Below are 26,422 nucleotides of genomic sequence, written 5' to 3' on the forward strand. Positions count from 1 at the left end.
ATGATTTTGAAGAACAAGGAGTTGACATCTGAAAAATATTTTGTGTGACAACAGATGGTGCTCCTGCCATGGTCGTAAAATAGAAGGGATTTGTAAAGTTACTTGAAGATCAAATTGGCTGCCTGACAGTCAAATTTCATTGTATCATCCATCAAGAAAACCTGTGTACTAAAATTTCTAACTCAGAGCTTAATAATGTCATGAATACAGTGGTGCAAATTGTGAATGTCCATGTTACTCGATCTGCTTTTACTCACAGACAGTTTCAAGCACTGCTAGAAGAGATGGACAGTGCTTATAATGACATTCCACTTCACAGCAACATTCAATGGTTAAGTCATGGCAAGGTTTTGGTGCACTTTGTAAACTGTTTTGATGCAATCAAGGCCTTTTTGTCAGAAAAAGGACAAAACTACCCCGAATTGGATGATGACAAATGGCTGTGTAAGCTCTGTTTCTAACTGGCATCACCGCTCACCTAAACGAACTCAACCTCCATTTCCAAGGTGCAGGGCAAACGGTTCTGGATCTTTATGAAACCTGGAAGGCGTTTGTTATAAAACTAGCAGTTTTTTCTCGGGATATTCGAACTTCAGCTTTCCTCTACTTCCAACACATAAACAAGCTATCGATATGTTGCACTGTCAGTGTCAATGAGATTGGAATGTAGATGCAAGAACTGGAATAAGAATTTTCTGACAGATTTCAAGATTTCCAGTGATTTGGCCCAATGCTCTTGTTTCTAATTAAACCTGAAAAGTTCAATGAAAGCAATTTGGATTTGTCTGTATTTCAGTGGATGAGTGTTGAAGATTTCAAAATGCAGCTAATTCAGTTAAAAAGCTCAGAATTGTGGGCATCAAAGTTTGGAGATCTGCAGAGTGCACTTAAAGCTTCTGAGGGAGATCATGGGGCCTCTATTCTGACTACTGGACGTTCCTGACAGTGAAATTTAACTGTTTGAAGAAATTTGCGTTTGCAATGCTTTCCACATTTGGATCCACATACCTGTGTGAACAGGTGTTTTCACGCATGAAATCTGTCCTCTGTCCCTCTTGGAGCCAGTTAACAACTGACCATTCAGAAGCCTGTGTGCAGCTTAAAGTATCCAAATACGTGCCAGACATTGGAAAACTCAGCAAGGAAAAGGGCAAGGATCACACTAAACTGATAAGATCTGCATTTTAATTTAATTTGAAATGAAGCTGCTTAAATATTTTAAAATCCTTATTTATTTTACATACAACAATAGTTTACTAATATATTATAGAGACCTTCTAAAAACGTTAAAATGTATTACTGGCACACAAAACCTTAAATTAGAGTGAATAAATGAAGACTTGGGCCATGACTTCTGAAAGGTTGCCAACTCCTGGTCTGATCAAACAGCTATGAGCCTAACCTTGGTCATTAGTAAGAGCTTGTCTCAGGCTTCAGGGGTGCTCAAGGTCTCTGGTTAGCTCAGGAAATGCAGCCAGTGTTCTAAAACTGAGGGCCATTCATCAGGCTTGCACAAAATTCCTACCAGTTCTGAAAGGTTGAACCATTCAGATTATGTAAGACAACACCACAATTATGGTATATATCAATAGGCAAGGAGAAGCAAGATCCACCGCCCTTTCTCAATAAGCTGTGCATCTGTGGAAGTACTGCACTTGGTAGAAAATTACTGCAATGGCCCATTGCTTACTAGGCCTGCAGAATGTTCTAGCAGATCACCTCAGCAGGCAGTTTGCAAGTGAGCACAGTGAAAGACAGTATCATACAGGACATATTCACCAGATGGGGCTGACCCTCCATAGACACCAAAAAAGAATAAGAAATGTTTTAGATTCTCATCCAGAAAGGGTCAGTGTCTGGGTTCTCTGTCAGAGGCGTTTCTTGTCCCCTGGGCTTCAAGAGTAATATATGCATGCCCTCCAATTCCAATAATTCCAAATACTTTTCCAACTGGAAGCTAAGACAGAACTCAGCCCAGATGGTCATGTTGGCACCAGGCTGGCCAAGGCAATTCTGGTTGTCAGGCCTATTGAATCTCTTTATTTGGCCTCTGTAAGAGGGTCCTCTGCTCGCCCCTCTTCCTGAGGCCCTCTGCTGCCCCAGTAAAGCACAGGAGAGGCTTCTCTTGCTGCAGCACCTTTGGCTTTATTTTACACAAGTTCCTACCACCAGTGATACTATTTACAGTTTGCAGGCCTGACAATCTCCTCTCCTACATGGAGTCTGCCCTCAGCCTGGAGACTGACCTTCCCCTGGCCAAAAAGAACAGGAGTACTTGTGGCACCTTAGAGACTAACAAATTTATTTCAGCATAAGCTTTCGTGAGCTGAGCTACAGCTCACTTCTTCAGATGCCGTTCTCCTTCTGGCTGCCAGCCAGCCTTTATAGCCCTTGAAGCCTCAGGCCTGCGGGTGCAACCAGTTCTAAAGGCCAGGCACCAGACTTTTCCCTGATTGGGGCTGGCTGAGCAGGGGCTAATTAGATGCCTTTGCACCAGCACCCTGCTACACACCTCCCCTCCTTAAGCTGGTGCCAGGCCTGGCCGTCCTTGGCCTCGCTTTCCTCGGCCAGGGATTTTACTCTGAGGTTGGGCCCTCTGCCCAGCCGAGGGATCCCCAGGAACAGCCCCATGGGGCTTTGGCACATCCCACCCACAAAAGGTGCATTGGGTAGGGGGTGGGGCACCCCACAGGTCCACGCTCACCCAGAGGTCCTCAGACCATTCACACGGCTGGGCCGGCCGCTCCAGAGGCTTCTCTTCCTTTTCTAGTGGGGGTGATGGCTCAGAGCCGGCTGCCCTGAGTTGGCCCCCTGTCTCTGGTCCAGGTCCTCTGTCCCTTTGCTGTTGTGCCTCCCCCTGTTGGGTTTCTTCCACCTTCCCCAGGGTTCCCTCCCCCAGGTAGTCCTGCCCAGGAAGCTCCCTTGGCTTCTCAGTTACTCCCTCAGGTTCCCTATTTTGGCTTGGTTGTCTAGGCTGCTCGGTTTTTCCCCCTGGAGGTTGTGGGGCCTTCCCTTCCTTCGGGTCCACCTCCACCAGGGTCTTGCCCTCTCTTTCCAGGGTTCTCTTTCCCCCTTTCCTTGATGGTCGCTTCCCCATGGTCTCTCTCCCCTCCTGGGGAGGGTACCAGTCCAGCCCCAGGACCACGGGGTAAGCCAACCCTTCAATTACACCCCACCTGCTTCCAGGTAAACAGCCCTTGCACTTCAAGGGGTACCTGGGCCACGGGACAATATTCCCTATCCCCGTGGATGCGTTCCACTAACATCCGTTCCCCAGAGATAAGCCAATGTGACTTCACTAAGCGCCACTGTATAAGGGAGCGAGCCGAGACAGTGTCCACTAGACCCCTCTGGGGCCTTTTCCCAACCCACACTGGGATAGTGGCCAACCCATGCCTCTTTTTCCACCCCCCAATCCTAGTCCATCCACAAAATTCAGCTGCCCCACATTCCATCACAGGGCAGTCCCGACTTTTATGTTCCAGCTGTCCACACCACCAGCATACAAGCTGTCCTGGGCGGCCCGGGGTCCCCATGGGCTCTTCCTGTCGCCTGTCTACTGGCTTCTCCCCGGTGGGCTCATGGGGTTTCCTGCCATCCTCTGTGTCCCATGGGGCTCAATGCTCCCTCAGTGGGAAGTCAGCCTCTGCATACTCCTCCGTTCTTTGCACGGCAGCTTCTAGGGTGGCCGGCTGATGTCGCCGCACCCAAACCCGCCCACTGTCAGGGAGGCATTGTATAAACTGTTCAAGGATCACTTGATCCATTATCTGTCCCACGGTGTGGGCATTGGACCTTAACCACCATGTTGCCCAGTCTGTTAATTTTTGAGCAAAGGCCCAGGGTCGCACGCCCCCCGCCCACCGGGCTGGCGAAAATTCTGGCAATATTTCTCAACCGAAAGCCCGAGGCGGTCCAAAAGCGCTGCTTTCACTGCATCATAGTCCCTGGCTTGGGCGACTGTCAGGGCCATGTGTGCGGCCTGTGCCTCTCCAGCGAGATAGGGGGCCAGCCGCAGGGCCCGGGTTGTCCGGTCCCATCCTGCGCCCAGGGCCACCTGCTCAAAGGTACCCAAAAAGGCGTTGGGGTCATCGGCTGGGGCCATCTTACAAAGCCTGAGGCCTGGGGCCCAGATGCCATCTCCCACAGCAGGACTCACCAGCTTTTGCAGGAGCTGCTGCTGCACAGTCGACTGCTCCTTGATGAAGTCCTGTAGGGCCTTCTGCTGCTCTACCTGCCAAGCCATTAGAGCCTGCCTCTCTACCTGGTGGGACTGCTGGAAGGACTGCAGTGCTTTCTGCATTTCAGTCTGTTGCTCAGTGAGCCACTGCAGGTGCTCTCCATTGCTGGGTCACCAAACTGTGTCTTTGGCATGAGGATCCTGGACAAGCCCCTACTTGTAACAGGGTCCTCTGCTCATCCCTCTTCATGAGGCCCTCTGCTACCCCAATAAAGCTCAGAGAGACTTCTCGTGCTGCAGCACCCGTGGCTTTATTTACACAAGTTCTCACCACCAGTGATACTACTTACAGAGCTTGCAGGCCTGAAAATCTCCTCTCTTGCATGGAGTCTGCCCTCAGCCTGGAGACTGACTTTCCCCTGGCCGTTCTTCTTTTTCTGGCTGCTAGCCAGCCTTTATAGCCCTTGAAGCCTCAGGCCCGCGGGTGCAGCCAGTTCTAAAGGCCAGGCACCAGACTTCTCCCTAGCCCCTATCTATTTCCCCTGATTGGGGCTGGCTAAGCAGGAGCTAATTAGGTGCCTTTGCACCAGCACCCTGCTACTCCTCCAACCAGATTACCTCTTCAGCTAGAGTTAATACTAGAAAGCGCCGGGCAAAATCTCCATCTGGATCCATCTTCCCTACACCTCACAATGTGGATGCAGGCTGGCTGATACTATTAGAGAGAACCTGCTCCTCAGAGGTCCAGAACATACTCATATATAATGGAATGGACTCCACTGGGCATATATACTATGTCAAGCGAAAGAGATTTACTGTCTGGGCTCACCAACATGGTTTATTTCAAGTTGACACTCAGATACTTGATATACTAGACTCTCTCTTCTCCTTGATGTGTTCAGGTCTATCTATGAGTTCTCCGAGTGGTTGTCCACATGTATTCCAATTCTGGTGTGTGTATGTGTGTCCTATGTGTGCAAGACTGGAATCTTTTGAGTAGCCTGTCCCCAGCTTGCCCTTTGGCACCTTGTAGATTCAGTTCCTTCTTAGTGGTTGTGGCTATAATCAGGGCCGGCTCCAGGCACAACTGACCAAGCACATGCTTGGGGCAGGGCGGTGCTCGGGTTTTTTGTTTTTGGTTCAGTGCTGCGGCGCTCGGGAGGGCAGGGGCTTCAGGTGGCATGGTGCTTGGGGGTTGGCGCGGCACTTGGGGGGGCGGGGGCTTTTGGCGGCACGGCACTCAGAGGGGGCAGGGGCTTCAGGCGGCACAGTGCCTCGGCGGGGACAGGGTCTTCTGGCAGCGTGACGCTCGGGTTTGGCGGCGCGGCGCTTGAAGGCCGGGCTTTGGCAGCGTGGCGCTCGGGGAGGCGGGGTTTTGACTATGCAGTGCTCAGGGGTTTTGGCGGCACGGTGCTAAGGGTGGGGGCTTTGGTGGCCACGACGTAGCCCCGCTGCTCCGTGGCTCGTGCGGGGGGGTTGGCGGCATGGCGCTTGCGGAGGGGCGGGTGTTATGGCAGGGCGGCGGTCTTTTTTTTCGCTGGGGTGGGGGGCAATAAAGTTAGAGCCAGCCCTGGTGATAAGATAGAACATCTGCAGTGTCTGTGTCTCTGTAAGAGACAATTTATCTTTCCAGCTAAGATAGTTATAGTTGTTAGTTTTTAGTATTTTAAGCCTTTTGGCGTATTGAAAAAAAAGATTTTAGGGGTTTTGAGCCCACATGCCCCTCTCTCTCTCCCCCTCCCCCGTCATGACATGGCAGGGTCCAAATCGCCTGGATTCAAGACCTGATTGTCTTGGGAGGGAGCAATCCCTATCCATGATATATACTCTTAGTGCCTCTTCTGTCTGGGGGAAGTACAAATACCACAGAAGTGCTCTGTCTGCTGCTTCTTTTCAGAAAAAAACCAGAAGAATGCTTTTCACAAGATGTTCCTCAGGAAGGAAGTGGATTTCCTCCTGCAGCTCAGATCAATGGGAAATATGCCTATGGAATTGCAGGGCAGTGGGTTCTATTTCTTGGTCCCAAAGAAGAAAAGAGGTTGGCACCCCTTCCTAGAACCTCAATGACTCAACTTCATCTATTGATTCAAGTTCAGAATGGTGACTCTATTATCCATAATTCCCACTCTAAATCCTCAGGACTTGTTTGCAGCTCTCAATTTGCAAGATGCCTACTTTCGTATTGCAATTCACCTAGTCCACAAGAAATAATTCTGGTTTCATGTGGGAAAATCTCACTACCAGTACAGAGTATCTAGTGATGGTGGCAACATTCCTGAGTAAGCAAGGAATTAATGTCTATCCATTACTTGATGATTGGCTTATCTGAAGTCAGTTACTGCAACCGGTGAACAATATGATCCGAATAATCGTCAACCTTTTCACTGAACAAGGCCTCAGAATCAACAAAGCCAAGTTCACTCTCACGCCTGCTCAAAACACAGCGTACATAGGGGCAATGCTGAACTCCTCAGTGGCAAAAGCTTATGTGTCACAAGACAGATTTCTTGCCTTCTAAATTTAATCACCAGCTGCAGCTTCACCTGAGAATATCAGCCACAATCTGCCTAAAACTCGTGGGTCACATGGCTTCCTGCATCTACGTGATGCAATTTGCCAGATTTCACCTGTGCTTCATGCAAGAGTGGTTAAGATCAGTTCAACTACCTGGCAGATACCACATAGATAGAGTCATGATTCCTCAGAAAGTCCTCTCTTCAGGTTGGTAGAAGGACCTTCTACTCGTCTACAGTGAAGTACCGTTTTCCTCATCTCTTCACAACATGACACTTGTGACAGATGTGTCCACAGCAGAATGGGAAGCCCATTTGGACCACTTTCTGGTCTTTCCAGGAGATGAATCTTCAAATAAACATCCTGGAGCTGAGAGCCGTTTGTTTCACACGTATAGCTTCCCTCCCAGTACTTCAAAGTGCCACAGTACAGGTGTTCCAGGACACCACAGCAAAGTACTATTATCAGCAAACATGGAGGAACTTGCCTGTCATGCTGTGCCAGAAAGCAGTCCCCCTTTGGTAATGGTGCATCAGTCACTGCATCACAACAGTGGTCCTGCACAGTCCCAGACTACAGAACACTTTAGCAGACCATCTCAGTCATCAATTCTTGGACAACAATGAAGGGTCAGTCAGATGCTTCATTTTGTGAGGTATCTTTTGCAGGGGGGGATGTGCCTGGGTTTACACCTGATTGCATCTGACCAGAACAAGTGACATAGATTCTGCTCCAGAGGGGGAGCCAGTCACAGCTCCCTATCAGATGTTTTTCTAATTCCATGGGCACCAGATTTCTAATTGCATGGGTTTTAGGTATACCTGTCTTCCAATTCCTTTCATACCAAGAGTCCTCAGGAAGATTAGACAGGACATGACCTGAATGTTGATAGCCCCAACATAGCCCAGGCAATTTTTAGTTTTCTGACCTCATGAACCTGTGACCGTGGTCCCAGATCATACTGCTGGCACACTCAAGATGTAATCATGCAGTGGTAGGGGACACGTCCTATGTCTGGTCCTAGCATCCCTCCATCCATAGGCGCCAACTCCATGGGTGCTCCAGCCCAGGAGCACCCAGGAGAAAAAATAGTAGGAGCTCAGCATCCACCAGCAGGGACCACTCATCCCCCTCCTCCTCACCACCTCCCGCCAGGCATGGGCTCTGCTGATCAGCTCCTCCCCAGCACTTCCTGCCCACCAGGATCAGCTGTTTGGCTGCATTCTGGAGACGCTGGGGGGAGGGAGATGAGTGGGGGAGGGGGCAGAATGTGATTGGGCAGAAGCTGGAGAGGTCTGCATCTTTTATTCCTACCCTGCTTCCTGGAGAAGTCCTGTCTAGACTGGGGAGGGTAGAAACACGGGGGAGGTTGGGGCTTAAAATACTTTCTCTCAGTAGCAGGAGGATGCAGCTCCAGGGACTTCAATGTTCCATTTGAATCCTTTAAGCTATGGAGTTTGGACCCAAGGGAGATTACTGATGAACCCAGGACGCTGAGTAACACACATCGCTTCCTCAGACACCCCAGAACCTGCATGGTGCATATCAAAAGCTCAGGCTCTTCTTCCAGAAGCAGGGGCGGCTCCAGGCCCCAGCACACCAAGCGCGTGCTTGGGGCGGCATGCTGCGGGGAGTGCTCTGCCGGTCCTGCGGCAGGCAGGGTGCCTTCGGTGGCATGCCTGCGGAGGGTCTGCTGGTCCCGCAGCTCCGGTGGACCTCCTGCAGGCACACCTGCGGGAGGTCCACCGGAGCCACAGGACCAGTGAGCAGCAGAGCGCCCCCCACGGCATGGTGCTGTGCTTGGGGAGGTGAAATGTCTAGAGCCGCCCCTGTCCAGAAGAGAAAAGACAAGAGCTTTCCTGTGGGGCGGCTTGGTGTCTGGGGAGACAAGAGCTTTCCTATGTGGCTGGGGGGCTCCAGCTGGCCCAGGGCTCCTCTGGCCATGGGATGGGGGGTCAAGGCTCCAGCTGGCCAGGGGCTCCTCTGGCCACGGAGAAGGGGAGACTTGGGCCTCCTCCAGGCAGAGGGGGGGCTCAGGGCTCTGGCTGCAAGGGGAGAGGGGGTTTCTGGGCTCCAGCTGCAGGGGGTGGAGGGACTCGGAGCTGCAGCTGCACGGTGTCGGGGGGCTCGGGGCTCCGGCCCTGGGGGGAGCATGGGCAGAAGGGGTGGAGCCAGGGGCTAGCCTCCCCAAAGAGGGGCTCCACCGGCCACTCACGTCCATTTGCCTTGCATTTGCTTTAAGTGCTACTGCCACTTGCCTGTTAGTATCTGCTACAGATTTTAGCAGCAGCTGCATCCACTGATCTGTCTGCATTCTAGGCTGCAGCTCATCTGGATGCACTCTGGTTACCCACCATTGTCCAGGAAACTGTCTCTCTCTCTCAGTCATAGCTTTAAATGAAGTTATGCTGTGTACTGCTATAGTTTTGGTAATTGCCATTAAGATTAATTGGAGTTTCTGGTCCCAATCCTTACTTTGCTGATATACCGCCTTCCTCAGGACTGTTTTTATTGTTCTCTTCATTCTTTCTACCTGTCCTGAGCTTTGAGAGTGTCCTGCTCTATGTAATCTTTGCTTAACACCAAATGCTTGATAGAGTCCCTTTGTGGTTTCCCCCACAAAATGTGGTTGTTGATCAGAATCAGTCTCTTGGGGAACATCCCATCATGTTATTATTTGCTCAGTTATGATGTGGGCTGTAGTTAGGTCAGTATTGTTTCATGTGGGTATCGCTTCAACCCTTTTTGTAAATGCATCCACTATTACTAAGCAATGTAGATTCCCTTTTGCAGTTTTATCTAATGGGCTAATATCAATTTGCATTCTTTGGTGACCTAAGGGTCCTTTTACCAATCTAGTATTTCCATTACTGGAAGCACAAGGCAAGCAATTATTTACATACTGCTCTATATCAGGTCTCATATTTGGATATTACCCTGCTGCTTGCGTTTTGCTGAGAGTTTTCTCCATGTCCAGGTGTCCATTATTATGGCTTAGGGTTATCATCTCAGAACTTATTTCAGTTGAGGCAACTGTCATTGGCATGTTTTCTCTCATTTTGGTGGCTAGAACCAATCTTGTATCATGCTGCCAAATTTTCCACCCTTGATGTTCCACTTTAGCTACAAGCCTTTTCATTTCTGGATCTCTTTTCTGTAGGGATATTAGATCTATTTCTTCTGTTTTGTGCCCGCCTGCTATTGGCGCTAATTGGGAGTTGTGGCTGCCACAATGTCCCCTCCTTGGTTCCTGCCTTAGCTTCCTCATTTTCCCCATTATTTCACTGAGCCTCCTTTGTGTCTTTTCTTGTGAGCCTTTATCTTTCCCATTTCTGCTGGCTCTGTTCTCTGCTGTGCTAAGTGCCAACGATAAGACAATTTCCCACCCTGTGCAAAGGCTTGTTATCTGCTGATCTCATTCCTCTTTTCTTCCACTGGGGCATTCAGTCTACTACAATTCTTAATACCCACTCAGAATCTGTGAAGATAGCTCCCTCTTATCTATTGGTGTATTTTCCAGTGCTTTTGCCATTGCCACAGTTTCAGCTGCTTGTGCTGAGTGAGGTATACACTGTTCCCTAGAAACAATCCCATCTGACACCCTTACTGCAGCATATCTTGTGTGTGGTTTTCCTTCATTATAGTAGCTAGACCCATCTACAAACCAGATTACTGGACACTTTTTCTGCTATCCCCTAACAGTGCTTCACCTTGGAACAATAAACAGTCCTCTGGCGGGATTCCAAGCAGGAGGCACTTGTGCTGTTCCTCTTCTGCCATAAGACCATATGAAACTGGAGCTAGAACTGACACCTTTTCCATGCTCACATTTTTATTTAATAATGCTAATGTCCACCTAGCTATTCGGGAGCTAGAAACTTGGCCATCATTAGTCTTTCCTGTCAGCACATACTTTACCAGAGAGTGGGGTGTTTTAAGAAACACTGGGGACAGTCCTATCAAATATTCCTAATGTTGTAGGGCCCAAATTAATGCTAACACTTCTTTTTCACATAGGGTAAATTCCTGCTTCATCCCATTTGATTTTACAGGCATATGCTGTTGGTCAAAGCCCTGTTTCATGATCCTGACTAAGCACTGCACTCATATCAGTATCAGTGATAGCTAACTGTAGTTTTTGTTTTTTAAATGACAGAAGAAAATTAATGATAGAGATAAAACAGTTAAAAATTCAGTTAAAATGGTGCAGAAACTCTAGGAATAAATAAGACGCAGCCAAAAGATGGACTGATTAGCTGTGGCTCCTCATGGGAGTTGTCAGAGGGAATTTTTCAGTGAACAACAGCAAGAAATCATATTTTACATAGTCTTTTATGCACACAGATATACATTGAAAATTAATCTTTTATTCCCTTTTTATTAGAAAAGTCACATATTAACTAAGTTTGTTTTATTGTACTAGTGGCAGTGATTTGATTATGGAAGTGGATGCCCTTCTCTCTTCATTGCCTAAAACAGTCATTAGACAAAATGTTGAATTTCTCAAAGAGCAACACAGGTAAGTTCAGTCTGTCATCATAATGCATATATAGCTATGGCATCTTAATATTAAATGTTATTAATGCTTCAGGTACTGTGTGCAATCTTCAGTAAACATTTTGTAGTGTTAAAAGAAGAAACTGATTTTACAAACAATTCAGGAAACCAGTGAGCAACACAGTCCATCTTAATTTCATTACTAGTATATTGGTCAGTAATGGTAAAAGATTGACACATTTTACCTATTTCTAATCAACACTGAAAAAGGTGACAAATAGAATTATATTGATTCTGGAAGTGGGGGTACTGGGAGAGATGATGATGAATCAGTACATTATATTTACTTACTAATTTAAAAACCTGAAAGTAGTTAAACAAAATAGCAGGAAAACTACAGCTACAAGAGAACCTCACTAATCTGCACTGATGTGGAAAGACCCAGTAGAGATTATTGAATTTTGTGGATTACTGAGGTGACATAGTACTCTCTCATGGGACTGTAGGATGTGAAACATCACTCGCACTGGCTACACTCCTGGCAGCACCTAACTGATACATTGTTTAGTGAAAAATAGTGGAAATCCACTAATCATATTTGCAATGCATGATTTATTATCATATGCATTTAATGAGGGCCTACTATTCATTCCTATGTCTACAGCTTCCTCTAATCAAGGACCTATGATTAATACATTATTTCCTTTTTAATCCGGTTTGTCAAAACAAATCCTTGTCTAGGAGGGACAAACAAGTTCCTCCATTCTATTATATTTAACATTACCCAGTTTCTATTTTTATTAATGTTTTAAATCAAATTTCTGTCACTGTTGACTCTTGATGATACTTTCAAAATCTGATGATTCAAAATAGAGAAAGGGATAAAGTGGGACTGGAGACTGGTGACTTAAGATTGAGCTTATGATTTTGGACATTATATTAAAGACTGTTTGGATTATTTTATGACTAAGATTTCTGAGGTTTGTGTAAATTTTATTTGACATTAAACTAGCCCAAGAAAGGGCTACTGTGACTTACAACATAGACTATCTGGAGTATTTGAGTGGGTAATAGGGGCAGGATGCCTGTAAAGCAACCCCTGGCTATGCGGAGGTGCTCAGTAGGCAGCCACAAACTTGTGTAGTCAGCAGGATCAAAGACCTGCCCTCTGACTCCCCCAAGGAGCAAAATGGTTATAGGAAGGATGGAGAAAATTGTCTGTCTATGAGCTGATCAGTAGCAAAAGACCCAGACCTTCCTCCTGCAACTTTTGCAAAAGCAACAGGAAGTACAGTTTTCCAACCAGGTACAGTGGGAGGAGTCCTAAAGTCAGCTCCAAAGGCAGCCACACCACTACACTGATTCTGGCTGATATTGCTTGCATGAAAGGTTTATAATGAACAGAAAGGTGAGTATTTCTGTTCATACTATGCTTTTCTGGACACTTCACAAGGAGACTCTGATGTATGTTTAGAGCAATATCTTATATTGAAAAATTCTTAAAGGTGATGTAAAGTGCTAAAAATATGATAAATGCAGAACTAAAAACTTGTTGATTGTTATTTTCACAAGTCTAATTTAGAATTTTTCATTTCACTTACGTTTTACATCTTTTTTAACAGCATAGTAAAAATAGATCCTCAACAGGATGAACCATTCTATGATGTTATTGCTATTGTTGATCCTTTAACAAGAGAAGCACAGAAGATGGCACATTTATTGATTGTAAGACAATGACAATTTCTTTTAATTTGTAGTTTTGTGTACTTTATCTTGTACTAAGCATGTTTTTCTTTTTCTTATTTTGGCATGAAATACATGTATGTACCTGAAATATAAAAAAAAAAAATAAAAAAAATTACAGCCTAACATTTATCTGAGAGACTAGTTTAACTTAAAATGGTCAAATATACATTTAACAATATAAAAAATTAATGTCTTCATTAGAAGATATATCCATAAAATCTAACCTAATTTCAGTGCTTGAATGGATGTTCCTTCAGGTGGCTAGTGCTACTAAGAATATCCAAGAACGATCCTCTGTTGTGTGTAACTGTTGATTATCTAGAGCTGTGGTTCTCAACTGAGGGTTCATGGCCCCCTGGGGGGCCTTGAAGAGATTTCAGGGGATCTGCCAAAATAAATCAGAGAGAATACAGAAAATAAATGCTGTTTTTCCTTGCTCTGTCTGGACACATGGATTTTTTTTTTCTTTAACCAGAGAATGTGTTAATTTTCCTGCATGATATGCTGAAACCTACTGGCTTCAGCAGGTCAGTCATTAGGGGAGAGCAAGCAGGGCAATTGCCTGGGGCCCCAAACCATAGGGAGCTCCAGGTGGCAGGGCTTGGGCTTGGGCTTCAGCCCTGCTCAGTGGGGAAAATACAGGCATATTAGTATTTGAACTTAATATTTAGTTTTTTATTTGTGTATTTATATTATCCATTTCGTTTTTATAGTGTGTGTGTTTAACTGTATGACTTTAAATTTAATATAGCTTTTAATCTACTGCAGAAAAACAGTTGTTCTGGCACAAGTGGACTATGGATGAGCAGGCCTTAGAAAGAAAATGGTTGAGAAGCCCTGGTCTTGAGAGAGAATACTATGGATACAAAGCTGTTAAAATTACCTTCCTTTCTCATGAGTCATATTATGCCATTCCTTTAAGACTACCCATATGACATTTAAATTTCTTACTTTGACTTCAAGGCCCTCCACAATTTTGCCCTATCCTGTCTTGATTCCTGTTGCAGTCTGTTTTACCTCCTTCCCCTTAAAAATGATGCAAGCCTCACACAGTTGTTTCTTTTTTCAACTCTCATTTTCATGCCTTTTTCCATGATGTTCCCTGTGCATGGAATGTCCTTCCAGTCTTGGTACACTGGACTCCCACTTGCTTCTCACTCATAACTCTCCTGAGGATGAAGCCAAGCAAAATTTTGATCTCATGGGAAATTCTGATATTTCAACATTTGTTTTTGTCCCAAATTTCAATTTGTCAGAGAACAAATTATTCTGAAAAATTCAGTTCAGAAGTGATGAAATGTTAAGTTTTAACATTTCCAATCAAAATGAAACATTATGATGTTTCTGAATCAACATATTTTGATATTTTCTGAATCAAAATATTGTGTTGATGCACAAACTGTATTTTCCTGTTGTGGTACATTGCCTCCTGAAAGTTGTAGTTCAGGTCTGATGTTCCTGTTCTCCTTTATGAACTGGACTCCCTGGCTCAAATACATCTCCTGTGATGTACCTGCAGCTGTGTAACTCTCATGATGCACAACGCCACTTAGTCAAAGGAGAGGCTGCTTTGCATCATGAAAGATGCCACCCACCTAGGGAGCCCAGCCCAGGAGAGAATGGGGACCTGAACTTCATGTCCCAAGAGGCGAGTTGCGGTTTAATGTTGAAATGAGTCAGAACAAAACATTTTGAGTCAGTTCAGCAAACCAAATAAAAATATTCAGAAACTGCATTTTCTATTGAAAAACTATTCAGCTCTACCTATTTCGTTATGCCCTACAAACATTAAACCATTACACCTCCTCCAGAAGAGTGTATTTGTTTAAACAAGCACATACACACATAAAACTCAAAGGGAAAAGATTCTAAGTTGGGTCATCTCTGGGTATCTTGTCTTGTATATATCTGGCACCAAGACCATAAGCTTTTCTGTGCTGGGTTTATATTTATGTATTGTTTTGTAAAGCACCAAACATTTTCTCAGTGTTCTACAAGTAATAATAATGGTAACTATCCATGGCATAAATCCTCTGTGTTACGTAGTGCAACAAAAATATTAAGGAGTCATCCCCCAGTAAATGATTAGTGTCCCAATCATTTATGAGCAGTTTAAGCAAAATCATTCATGATTTGTGTGCTCTGATGAAAGCATTCTATTTTTTTAATACCTTGTGTCATTTGGTAGTCGCTTCAAACTAGTCTCATGATACTGTATTGGAGAAACTTAAAATTGTTGTGTATTAAGACTATAAGAAGATGAACAGGCTTTTGTTAGGTTACAAAGGCACAGTTAGGAGTTCCAGATAATTCAAAAACTAGTCTGAGGAAAGTGTGACACTTAGTAAGCCGAGCTAGATTCCTTGTATCAAATGCAGCCTAAGTATACTAAAAAGCAGCCTTATGACTCTGAACAGTGTTAACCTTCCAGTTTTAATTGCTGTTATGTTTATCTGCTTTCCTTTATATTATCACCAGAGAATTCAGCATTAAACCATGAGTTGTCCACAAAACAAAAGAAATATGAGCAAGAAGCATTATTCTCATTTTTTATATAGCACGTAGGTACCAGTATTATGGAGATGTGTGCATTAGAAATGACTACAAACAGATAGAAAGAAATAAGAGACTAAGTGGAAATACTTTAAAAATTGTGGGATGAAGTGTTTAACACATCATTGATCCATCATTGGTAATATCAGCATAATTCTTGAATGTTAGCTACTTTGCTGTTGCAGAACCAACATAGATTTCATAAGAGAGAAAACATTAGCTTTAAACTGGAAGGTACAGATTAAAAAAAGTTTTAATACATAATGCAAGGAAATGAAGACAACAGCTGTTTCTAAAAAAAAATTGTTAATATTTTGGAGAAAAAAGTATTAAAATTTAGATTATGGAGGATATTCCATGCTGGATCAGAACTAATTTTAGGGCAGGTCTATATTTTACCTAAATTAACTGACAATAATCTTTCTTTACTGCAGATACTTAGAACTGAAAGAATTCTTAAGATATATACTGATGGTTACTGAAGCTTTAGAGAGGGTTTGACAGGAGGCTGAGCTTAGCAGTGGCATCACCTAGTGTTCCCCCTGGGCCTCTAGTGCCTCCTGTTGGCAACTCCTCCAGAACTGGGATGGCCTGCCCTTTGGTGGGTGGCAGCTGAGCCCAATTTAACTCAACTTCCCTTTTAGCAGTATCTGTGTCCAATGAACTCTAGAGGGTCCTGTGTCCTTAAAGCGGAAGGAGCCTCAGTCTGTTTCCTAGCCCCTGTAGGAGGCTCCCCCTTGCCACAAGGCTTCCGGTGTGTCTGTCTTCTCTTTACTCCTGAGTGGGGTGGAAGGGTGTTGGTTAGGGAACCCCAAGCCCTTCCCCTCCACCAGACTCTGACCCAGGGCCCTATGAGAGACAACCAATGTCAGGCAGCAGGGCATACCTCAAGACTGCCTCCCTGGGCCACTTCCTACCATCCATCCCCCTCTACAGTCTCAAAGTCTAGCTTAAAATCGCAAAAGGAAAAAAAAGCAGGGATAACAGTCTTCAGCCCAGGGTTCCCAAACTTTTTGCCTGCATGACCCTATTTTGAGACTACTGTTTCCTGTGACCCCAAACAGTACAGACAACACAGCAACCAAGCAATTCAAGGAATTTGCCCATTCAGCATGTTATTTAGCGCTCTTTAAAGTGCGACATAGTCTTGCATGTTGCAACACAGCTTCTCAAAGTCTGGCAGCATGTTAGAAATTGCACATCTAATCTCTGATGTGACATCAGTGGTAGATGGATATTGTGACCTGATGGACACAAGTGCACTGAATGTGTGCTTGCAAATGGCACCATCAGTTTCAAGGCATGTGTTGAGAGTGCAGTATAATCATTCTTGACAGTGAACCAGAACTCTGGGAGAGAAAGTTGGACATATGTTCCTCTCAGGCTCGATTGCAGGACATTTCGATGAGCTGTTTGTTTTGAGCTGCTGGCAAATCCATGGCATCAGGCTTGCAATGAAAGGGATTTCACACAGTCAGACTTTGACATGTCCAAATCAGGGGGAACAGGTTTCAAACTGTTGCTTCATCTGTCTGAGATACTCAGTCGTCATCTGTGTGGGAGGCTAAATAATTTCATTGTCAGCCAGGAGTTTGCAGCACAGAGACAGTGATTTAAAACAATTCTTTACTGAGTGCCAACAGGGTACTCTGGGTCGCATAAAAGAAGATATGAGCCCTGCCTTAAGGAGTTTACAAGACATTGCAGATTCCCATTTCAGAAAAGGCATACACTCTTATCAGCTCAAGCAGAGAGAATGCTCTGTAGATAAGCTTGCTGCCCACAAATAAGAATCTTCTGGATTCAAGTCTCTCACATGGATGCTTGCTTAGCTGGGTCGTGCTAATGGCAGAGTGGTGTTCGCACAGCCACCTCCACACAGCCAGGAGGTGTGACATTTGTGGAGTAGGGCCAGACATGTTTGCGGGTAGACATCATCTCACATACCAAATCTTGCCTGTTGGATCCATGACCCCATCTACTGATCCACAGTTTGGGAGTTTCTGAGGTAGTCCCTCCCTTCCCAGTGGAGACTTCTGTAGCAGCTTTGGTCAGGAAATCTCAGGGCAGATCTGCCCTGTTCTCTCATCTTCCCCCATCTGATTCGTTTGGCTCCATTTAAAGCCCCTTCCTGTAGCTGGAGCATGCTCTTCAGGTTAAGGGGAATGGAGTCACCTGGGCCGAGCACTGCCCCTTAACTCCTTCAGTTCTAGTGTTGAGTTAATACACCCCATCACACTGGAAAAAAGATTTGTCAAGAGAATAGTTTGTTTTCAAAGCCAAGGAATTTTGATAACTACCCAAACCCTTTTTTAATATGGAAAAATTCTCGTTTCTATTAGGTACTTGGAGATATTGTCAACATGAAACTGAGGCTGTTTATGAACTCTAGATCTAAGTTGTCAGAAGTACCTTTGAAGAGGTGAGTAGGAAACTATAGCTGTTCTTTGAAATATGTGATATTATATGACTAAAAGAAGGTGCAGTGATATAATCTCTTCAAGAATCAGTAATGTTTCAGGGAGGCTGATTCCTGCTGCTGGACCAATTAGTTTCTGTGAATTTCAATTGAATAGTACTGTAGTGGTTTATACATAACAAGATACATTGTGTGAGATGAAAGTAATTAATGAGAAAACATTTTTCAAATTTAAAATCACAAAAATAATTACATTTAAAAACACCAATTGAAAGTTTCTTGTCCATTGTTTTTTCTTCAACAGTTAATCTCTCAAACATCAAAAAGAGTTGAGAGAGCTACACATGGGGTCTTTTAACTAAACTGCATAATATCCGCTTCATTTATTGGTGACTTAAATATTTAATCCTCATTCTTTCTTTAAAGTGTTTATGGAATTCCTCCTTATTCTTTAGTATTTCCATTTTATTCTCTTCTGCAACCCATCAAATGGTTTCACCTAATTTTGCATGAAGGTGCTTATTTGGAATAACACTTAGAAAAGTCTTAGAAAAAGTACTTGTGCTTGTCCCTTTTGCAAAACTCAAGACTATTTCTTCAATAAACATTCTGAAAGAAGTGTAACTCCTTGTTCTAAGGAAAGTCATGAAACTGTAGAACAACACAAAGGTCAGAAGCACCAGCCATCTTTCTAAAAGGCAGGACTGCTCACATTCAAGATTCTTGAGCCCTCACAATCTTTGACAGATAGTTCTGGAAGTTTTCTGCTACTGTTTTTCCCTGGAGCTGAATGCTCCCCTGTATCTGTTCTTTTTTCCCTCTCCTAATAAAGCCAGTTTCCTCAGAACAATGATCCTTTGGTGTGTGCTCCATCTTCATTGTTCTTAAAAAATGGGAGGATTACAAGAATTGATAGATCTCAAAAGACTGATCAGATGGATAAAGAAAAGTAGACTGAGAGTGAAGACTTTCAACAACCCTAGAGATTGTGGCCAAGTGTACACCACAAAGATTTGTCAGCATAGCTATCTTGGTCAGGGGCATGAAAAAATCTGCACCCCTGACCGATATAGCTATGCTGGCACCCCCCTGTGTTGATGCAGCTATACCTGCAAGAGTCATTTTGCCAATATAGCTTATGTTGTTTGAGAAGGCAGTTTACAGTTTACCTATACTGACAAAAAATCTTTTAATGCTGGTATAAACTGCAGCTCCACTAACAGGCTCTGATGGTATAGCTATACTGGCATAGCTGTACCAGCAAAATCTTTATAATGTAGACTAGCTCTTTGTCTGCAGGAGACTATCTAAGTCTGTCGCTGAAGTGGTCACATACTTTCATCTGCCACAGGAGAGTCCTAAGTTTCGCATATGAGAGTTTACACTTCCAGTACTGGATTTTCTCATTTAGGGCTAGTTTAGATGGTGAGTTAGTGAATAGAAACTGGAGAATAAATCTACAGTGCACTAGTATGATGTGCACAAACAGGCTGTGTGGATTCTGATATCGCATACTCAGAATTCCCTAGTGCACTTTGATCTATTCCCATTTCAAAGCAGAGTAAATCTAAGTGATTTACAGCAGAGCTTGATGTGCACAAACTCACCGACTAGACAAGCCCACAGTCTCTCTTTAGTCCCCAGAAACTTAGTGAAAATGTAGATGGTTCTGAAGGTTAGATTCAGACACCAGGGAATCTATCTTTATCCTTTACAGGATCCCCTTCATTAAGAATGCTTTGTCCCCAGGTCTCTTGCACCTTTGTCCTGGCCTTTGTGATCTATTTTGTCCTGGAAGAGTGCAGTTGGTATGGTGGTTTGTAATTCAAAATTCAGTCTTTATCGCAGCTGGGCTTGATCCATTAATTGTTTTGAATATTAGGACCAAAACCTCAAACTGCGGTGGAAATTGACTGGGAGTTAGTTAAGGGGCTAATGCATGGGTCTGATTGTTCACAGCACTCTAAGCCATGCAGAAGAGGGCAGCCACAATCTGTACTTGCTGGAATTTGTGCATTGTCTTCACATTCAGTTTCAGATACAATGAATTACAGTAATCCAACCTGGAGGTGACAGGTTCATGGATCAGTGTGGCCAGGTCTTCATCTCCGAGAAAGGGACGGAAGTTTTCTAGTGAGCCAGAGGTGAAAAAAGACTTTTTTAGATACTGATGCTGTCTGGTCATCCATGTTTAGTGGGGAGTCAGATAGGACACAGAGGGTTGGTACCGTTTTGACAAATGGTGGCTTTAGGTCTACAGTGGAAGGTAGAAGCAATGTCTCAGCTGGTTCTTAAATGCATTTCCCCCTTCTAATAAGCATCACTTCATTCTTGCCTGGTGAAAGATTAAAATGAAGAATAGCTGTCTACATCCACTCCAAATGATAACTCACTTTGATGGGTAAAGAAGACCTTATTATAGCTGGAGTCTTCTCTAAAGATACAGGCTTCTAACAGTTCATTGGTCTCTGCTGCTGTAGCTCTGCTAGCATTCTGCATAGACTTTGTATCCTTGGGAAGACTTCACATGTGGACCTCAGAAATTTCTACTTTGAGTATGGAATCATTCATATGGAATGTGCTGTCACTGGAAAATATCCATTTTGGAAATAGCTTCTCCTTCACCCTCCCTAAACTGAAGTGCAAGATTGACAATTCTTGACTCAGTTGTTCTCTTAGTATAACTAATTGGTATAGTGTTTCTGGTACTTTTGTTTAACTAAACAATAACATTAAAGTACTCCAAAGCTTGTGTCTCTCACCAACAGAAGTTTCTCCAATAAAAGATATTACCTCACCTACCTTTTGTAACCCATAATTAGGTCCACTTCTTTTTCTACTTTAATTTTGTGTAATAATCAGGAAGCTGGGTCACTACCAAAATAATTAAATCATTTGTTACATATTTTGAATTTCCTTGTTTTTGTGCATTCTTTCAGGCATAAAATGGGTTCTATGCAGGAAATAAATAATTGTAGGGCTTCATAATTGCTAGGCCAATTTGAACTTGCTCACATATACAGAATGGTCTCATTCTTCTGGTGAATATTCTGCCTCCTGTCTTCTTTTGGCTTTCCCATTAACACGTATGTTCTAAAAGTGATGAATGTGTAATACTTTTGGTTTGAATTAACTATCAGGCATTTGCTTTTGTAAGGATTTAATTGTGATGCCTGGGATTTTTCTTTAAACATATTGTCACACTTAGTCTTTTCAGATATTAATAACATGGAGCTTTGAAAAATGTCAGTTACCATGGATTATTAGGGAGTCCAAAGTGTTTGAGGGGTAGAGTAAAAATCTCAAAAGAATATTAATACTTTTATTTAACAGTGTTTTATTCAAGACTAGCAACATAGTTTGGTCCATTGTGATTTTAATTATTTCCTCTTTCTGCAAGTGATGGTCCCTACTATATTCCACTGAGGGTTATGCGCCTGGAACCAGAGCTTTTCAAAGTATCATTGCTCAGCTATCCACACATATGTCCTTGAATTGCCATATGGTTTCGCCTGAGGTGGTAAAGGGCAAGGCAAGGATTTTTTTGTTTTTCGTTGTACTTTGGTAACTCCTAGCAGTGGGACTCCACTTCAGTGGTTTTTCCTGCCAAACATACTCCCCGACCCCAGCTCCTGCATCTAGGTAGTGGATTATGCTAAAGATGCCCGGGATTCAAAGTCTGTGCTTCCTGCCCTTGTTCATTTTCCATCAGCAGCAACACCAATGCTGTTTGTACTGTTTGGGGGAAGCCCATATTGCCTCCAGGTGCAGTATCTGCTTTTCCTTCTCTGCCTGTACGCAGAAAGCCAAGCTCTCCACCTCAAGAAGCACCTCATGGAGGTAGCCATGGCTCTGGAATCAGATCCTGGCCAGGGAACACCCCATACATCAGCCTGAGCAATCCAAGAGTGCTCCCCCTACTGTGGAGCCTCCATCAGGATCCGCCAGTACTAGTGCTATGGACCCCGCATTGGAGCCTAGCCATGAGCCATGGAAGCACATGCATAAGCGTGGCAGTAAGTCTTCCTCTAAGTCCAAGAGGGAAGCTGCACCGTCCACAAGTTCTGGCCACAGAGGAGCTACACACTGCAAGACACACTAGAGCAGTGGTCCCCAACCTTTTTGTGGCCAATAGCACATTCATGTTTTCAGAAGAGTGTGGCGGGCACCAACAATTTTTCAAGGCTTATTTTGTATTTGTACATTAAATAATACAAAAAATGTCATATTTAATATTACATAATATATGAATCCATAAGATAAAAAGGGTAATTTTACATGTAAAAGGTATTAATTAAATTATTTGGAAATTACTCTTTCACCTTACCATGTGAATTTGTTCTTTTTTTATCTACCTGTAAGAAAAATTAAGGAGTTTTTACAAAATAAATGTCATACAGTTTTCATCTTATTTATTTTTAAAAAATAAAACATTGTTGAACTGCTAGTCCAAATATATTTATTTTTCTTACTTTAACATAGAATGAAGCCTGCAGTCCCAGAGTTCTCTGTCCCTGGCAGGGGCGGGGCCGTGGCTTCTCTCCAGCTTCAACGCTATGGCCCCGCCCCTGCCAGGGACAGAGAACACCGGCACCTGCAGCCTGCAGCCCCGGAGTTATCGGTCCCCGGTGTGGAGCTGCGGCTTCTCTCCCCTGCTGGGCACTAGGCGGGCGCACATAAATGCCCCAGTGGGCACCATGGCACCCGCAGGCACCGCATTGGGGACCACTGCACTAGAGTGATGAGAGGCTAATCTGTTTGCCTGGCACAAGATCCCCGGGTATCCCTCCTGCCTTGGCTCTGCCGGCATTCTGTGAATTTTAGTTTTCGAGATAGGCACTTTTACCAGTTCCAGTCCTGTCAAGAGACTGAATACCATAGACTCTGGGAGAATCAGAAACACTCCTTCCCTGACGAACTGTTCACCCTGGAAGGAGCAAGGTCTCTGCCTGTTCCGGTGCACTCAACTCTGCAGAGAGCACCGTCTCCTGCATTACATCTACCTCCTGCTGACCATACCTCTCCAGTGCATCCCATTCTGGTGGCTCCATTGGCACTGCCATTCATGCAAGACTCTGATTCCTCTGAATCTGAGGACCCAGATGTTTGGCACAGTCTGTCACGTCCATTCCAGAACATGACTACCAGAGGGTTCTGATGGTTCTGTAGCAGTTTTTTTTCCCTTGCCTTACCCAAGAAGCTGGTATACAGCTCCTTGGGCACAAATACAACAACAACAGGATCAACCAGGTTGGCCATATTGGAGTTTATGGCCCCAAGTTTATGTTTATGGAGTTTTGGATCAACCAGGTTGGCCATATTGGAGTTTATGTTCCAAGACTTTCGGAACAGTCTCGTTCGGCTCAGGAGAACTCCCCAGTTTCACCACCCCACTCTTCATCCAGTAGACATTCAGAAATGTTGTTAGATGATGCCCCAATCAATCCAGTACCAGCGTATCCAGAGAGATTCTCTTCATCATCTGCAGACACTACTGTTTCCTTGACCTCTTCCTCCCTGCCAGATGACTATAGTCAGTTTCAAGAACTATAGAGAATAGCCAATGCTCTTGTGATCCCCCTGGATGAGGTGCAAGACAGTCAGCACCAGTTACTAGACATTCTTCACATATCAGCACTGCCGAGGGGGTGGCCTTACCAATCAGTGATGCCATTCTTCAACTGACACACACTGTGTGGCATTCCTCAGCCACGTGTGCACTAATCCTGAAGAGGGCTGAGGAGAGGTACTACATCCCCCCACAAAGGGTCAGTATAACAGGGTGCACGCCATGCCCCTTCTGTTCAGTCCTTCTCCCCCTCTTCTCAGAGACTCAGTGACACTTCAGGTTGATGCAACACTCGTGCTTTTTATTTGTGATCAGGTCTGCACTGCCAGTTTCCAACTATATACAGGATTTTTACCACAGTTTGGGCTACCATGGGCCTGGGCACCCACAGACTAGGAGACTCCCACTTCCCTCTCAGTCTGAGCCTGACCTTTCCCTCCTAGTCTCCCCATCCCCTTTTCCTCTCCCTTCCTCCCGGCCTTATAGCTCCTGCTAACATGGTTGGCAGGTGTTGTCCGTTACCAGTCAAACATCAGGATATCTACCCAGCCCCAATCCATTCCCCCTGATTGGGGCTGGAGTGGCAGGAGCTGATTAAGACCTCTCTAGCAGCTCCCTGCCACAGTCAGAATTTTTATTTTCACACCCTCCACCCAACTCCTTAGTAATACAGACTGTGTCAGACAGACCAAAGAAAAACATCCATTCTCGATTCCTGGCAGACGGGGAGGGTAAGAGACTGGACCTTATGGGTTGAAAGGTTTTTCCTGGCTGGGCTACAGTTCCAGATCTCTAACTACTTGGCATTGATGGCCAAATATGACTTTATAAACTATAAACATATAAGCTACCTCAACAGGATTGTATTTGATTCCAAGCGATTTTATAGGAAGGCAAGTTGGTCACCAGGGCCATACTTCAGGCTACGGTTTATTCCGCGGACATGGCCTTGCGTGTATTGGCAACTGGAATTGTCATGATGAGGGAATCCTGGTTACATTCCTCAGGTTTCCCTAGAGAGAGGTGCAGAACACAATCCGAGGACCGACCTTTTGATGAATCACATCCTTCAACCAGTAAACTGATGATTCCTTATGTAAGCAGAGTCAGAATGAACTCTTCCCTGACATCTGGGCGGTGAGTTGTGGAAAAGGACCTCAGGGGCTGATCTTGTTGCATGGGCACACCCACCCCGCCTAGCACGAAGGGAAAGTTTGTCCAAATGGTCTCTCTGGCTGCTGTGGGACCCCTATTTCTTTGTTATTGGGGCAGAAGTAATAAAGTGTTGTTATCCTGGTTATGGACTCAAGGAGAGTACAACTGTACTTGGCATTTTATGATGGATATGATGGACTTGCCCTCAACAAAGTAGCACTCACTAAGCAAGGGACATGGGTTCCAAAGCCTAGTGAACGGAGAGAGGCTGGGGACAGGTATGTGAACCTGGTAGTGTGTGCCCCTTCTGAAGGCCCTAAAGACCCCTTTGACCCCTCCTCTCTCCACTGTGTAATAACAGAGCTAGTTTTGACTCCATTAGGAGTCTTGTTACATGCTGCAGAGCTGAAATCACTGATTCCTAGGTCTAAGCATTAGACCTACTTTGGGCAAGTGGTTCTGAGTGCGCCAGTACTGGTGCCCCACTACAAACAGCTGAAATCACTAAAGAGCTGAAATCACTAAAGTTACTAAAAGGCTGAAACCACTGAGAGCTGTGTTAAGTAGTGGGGATGGGGGCTGAAGACATATTGGTGAGTGGCTAGGAGGGCGGCCAGCGGAGAGGAGTGGCTAGCAGGGCGGCCAGCAAGACAACTAGCAGAGAGGAGCGACCAGCAGGACGGCTAGCAGAGAGGAGCAACGATACACTAACTAGGCCATAGCTGACTGCATCCGCAGTGACCATTATGGGTTTGTGTCCATTGTAGTACTTGAGAACTGAAGCTGTTGAGATTTCTTTTACCTTTTATAAGGCATTTTCTGAATTTTGTCCCCAGAGCCAAGATTTGTTGGACTTCAACAATTCTTTCAGTGATTTGTCACTGTAAAAAGGTCTTGTAGGTACCAACCAAGGTAATTTATCATCCCCAGTAGATGTCCCAATTCTGGTACATTAGTTGGTGCATTCAGTTCTCAAATTTTTACTTTCTCAGGAATAGGATTCATTCCATTTTTTTTTTGTTTGTCCCAAAAACTTGAGATGGGGTAGCCTGTGGAGTGTGCAGGCAACCTTTCAGGCTCCCAGGGACATCTAGAAATCTGCTTCCACAATTGAGGTATTTGTACCAGTAACCCACCTCGCCTGAATGGTCCGCAGGCCAGGATCAATAGCATACTACCTCTTCCCTATAAATAGCCAAGGGAAGCACCACACATGCACCTCCTCCTCCCCTCCCCTCCTCTGGACTTTTTCAGGACAGTGGTTTACAAGGAGCTCATTAATGTTAAAAAAAAATCTTCCATTTCAAGCATTATTAGATACATGAGATTGACTTATGATTGAGGCATGAATGTTTATATCTCTTCCAAAACCAGGGAGTCAAAACTTCAGCACAAAAATGGAAATAATGTCTTTGGCAGAGAAGAATCAGCTGACTTTCAAGTCAGTTCACATAAAGGATACATAAGAGAAGAAAAGGAAGAGTTTGAAGTCTTCTTGCTAGTCCTCCACTGGCCCAGAAAGGACTTTGGACTAGCTTGATAGCGAGGGAACCCAGAATGCATGTATAGAAAAGACCGTACCTCTTGAAATAGGGATTCCTTCATCCTGACCAGAAGCACTTAGAGTTTACAGCCTGGGCATTGGAAGAGAAGTGTAGTTCAGCATGCCTTGTCCATTAGGCTGTTGTTACATTTTGGTATGCAGATAGAACTCAGCTGGGATATGTCATTCATTGGTCTGGTCAAATTTACATTTCTGGTGTAAGGGGAATCAGAAAGCTCTTCTGGA

At 44.5% G+C, this 26,422-nt stretch overlaps 1 protein-coding gene across 2 annotated transcripts in view; it reads left to right on the forward strand.

The window, feature by feature from the left end:
* The window catches only part of UGGT2 (UDP-glucose glycoprotein glucosyltransferase 2), a 273,527-nt gene that overhangs the window by 153,283 nt on the left and 93,822 nt on the right, over window positions 1-26,422 (forward strand). For both annotated transcript variants that reach the window (XM_032785015.2, XM_032785017.2), the window contains 3 exons: window positions 11,118-11,213; window positions 12,814-12,916; window positions 17,833-17,912. In XM_032785015.2, the coding sequence (XP_032640906.1) occupies window positions 11,118-11,213; window positions 12,814-12,916; window positions 17,833-17,912 (279 nt within the window). The remainder of the gene's footprint in view (window positions 1-11,117; window positions 11,214-12,813; window positions 12,917-17,832; window positions 17,913-26,422) is intronic.

This window comes from Chelonoidis abingdonii, chromosome 1 (assembly GCF_003597395.2).
Source record: "Chelonoidis abingdonii isolate Lonesome George chromosome 1, CheloAbing_2.0, whole genome shotgun sequence".
Lineage (NCBI taxonomy): Eukaryota > Metazoa > Chordata > Testudines > Testudinidae > Chelonoidis > Chelonoidis abingdonii.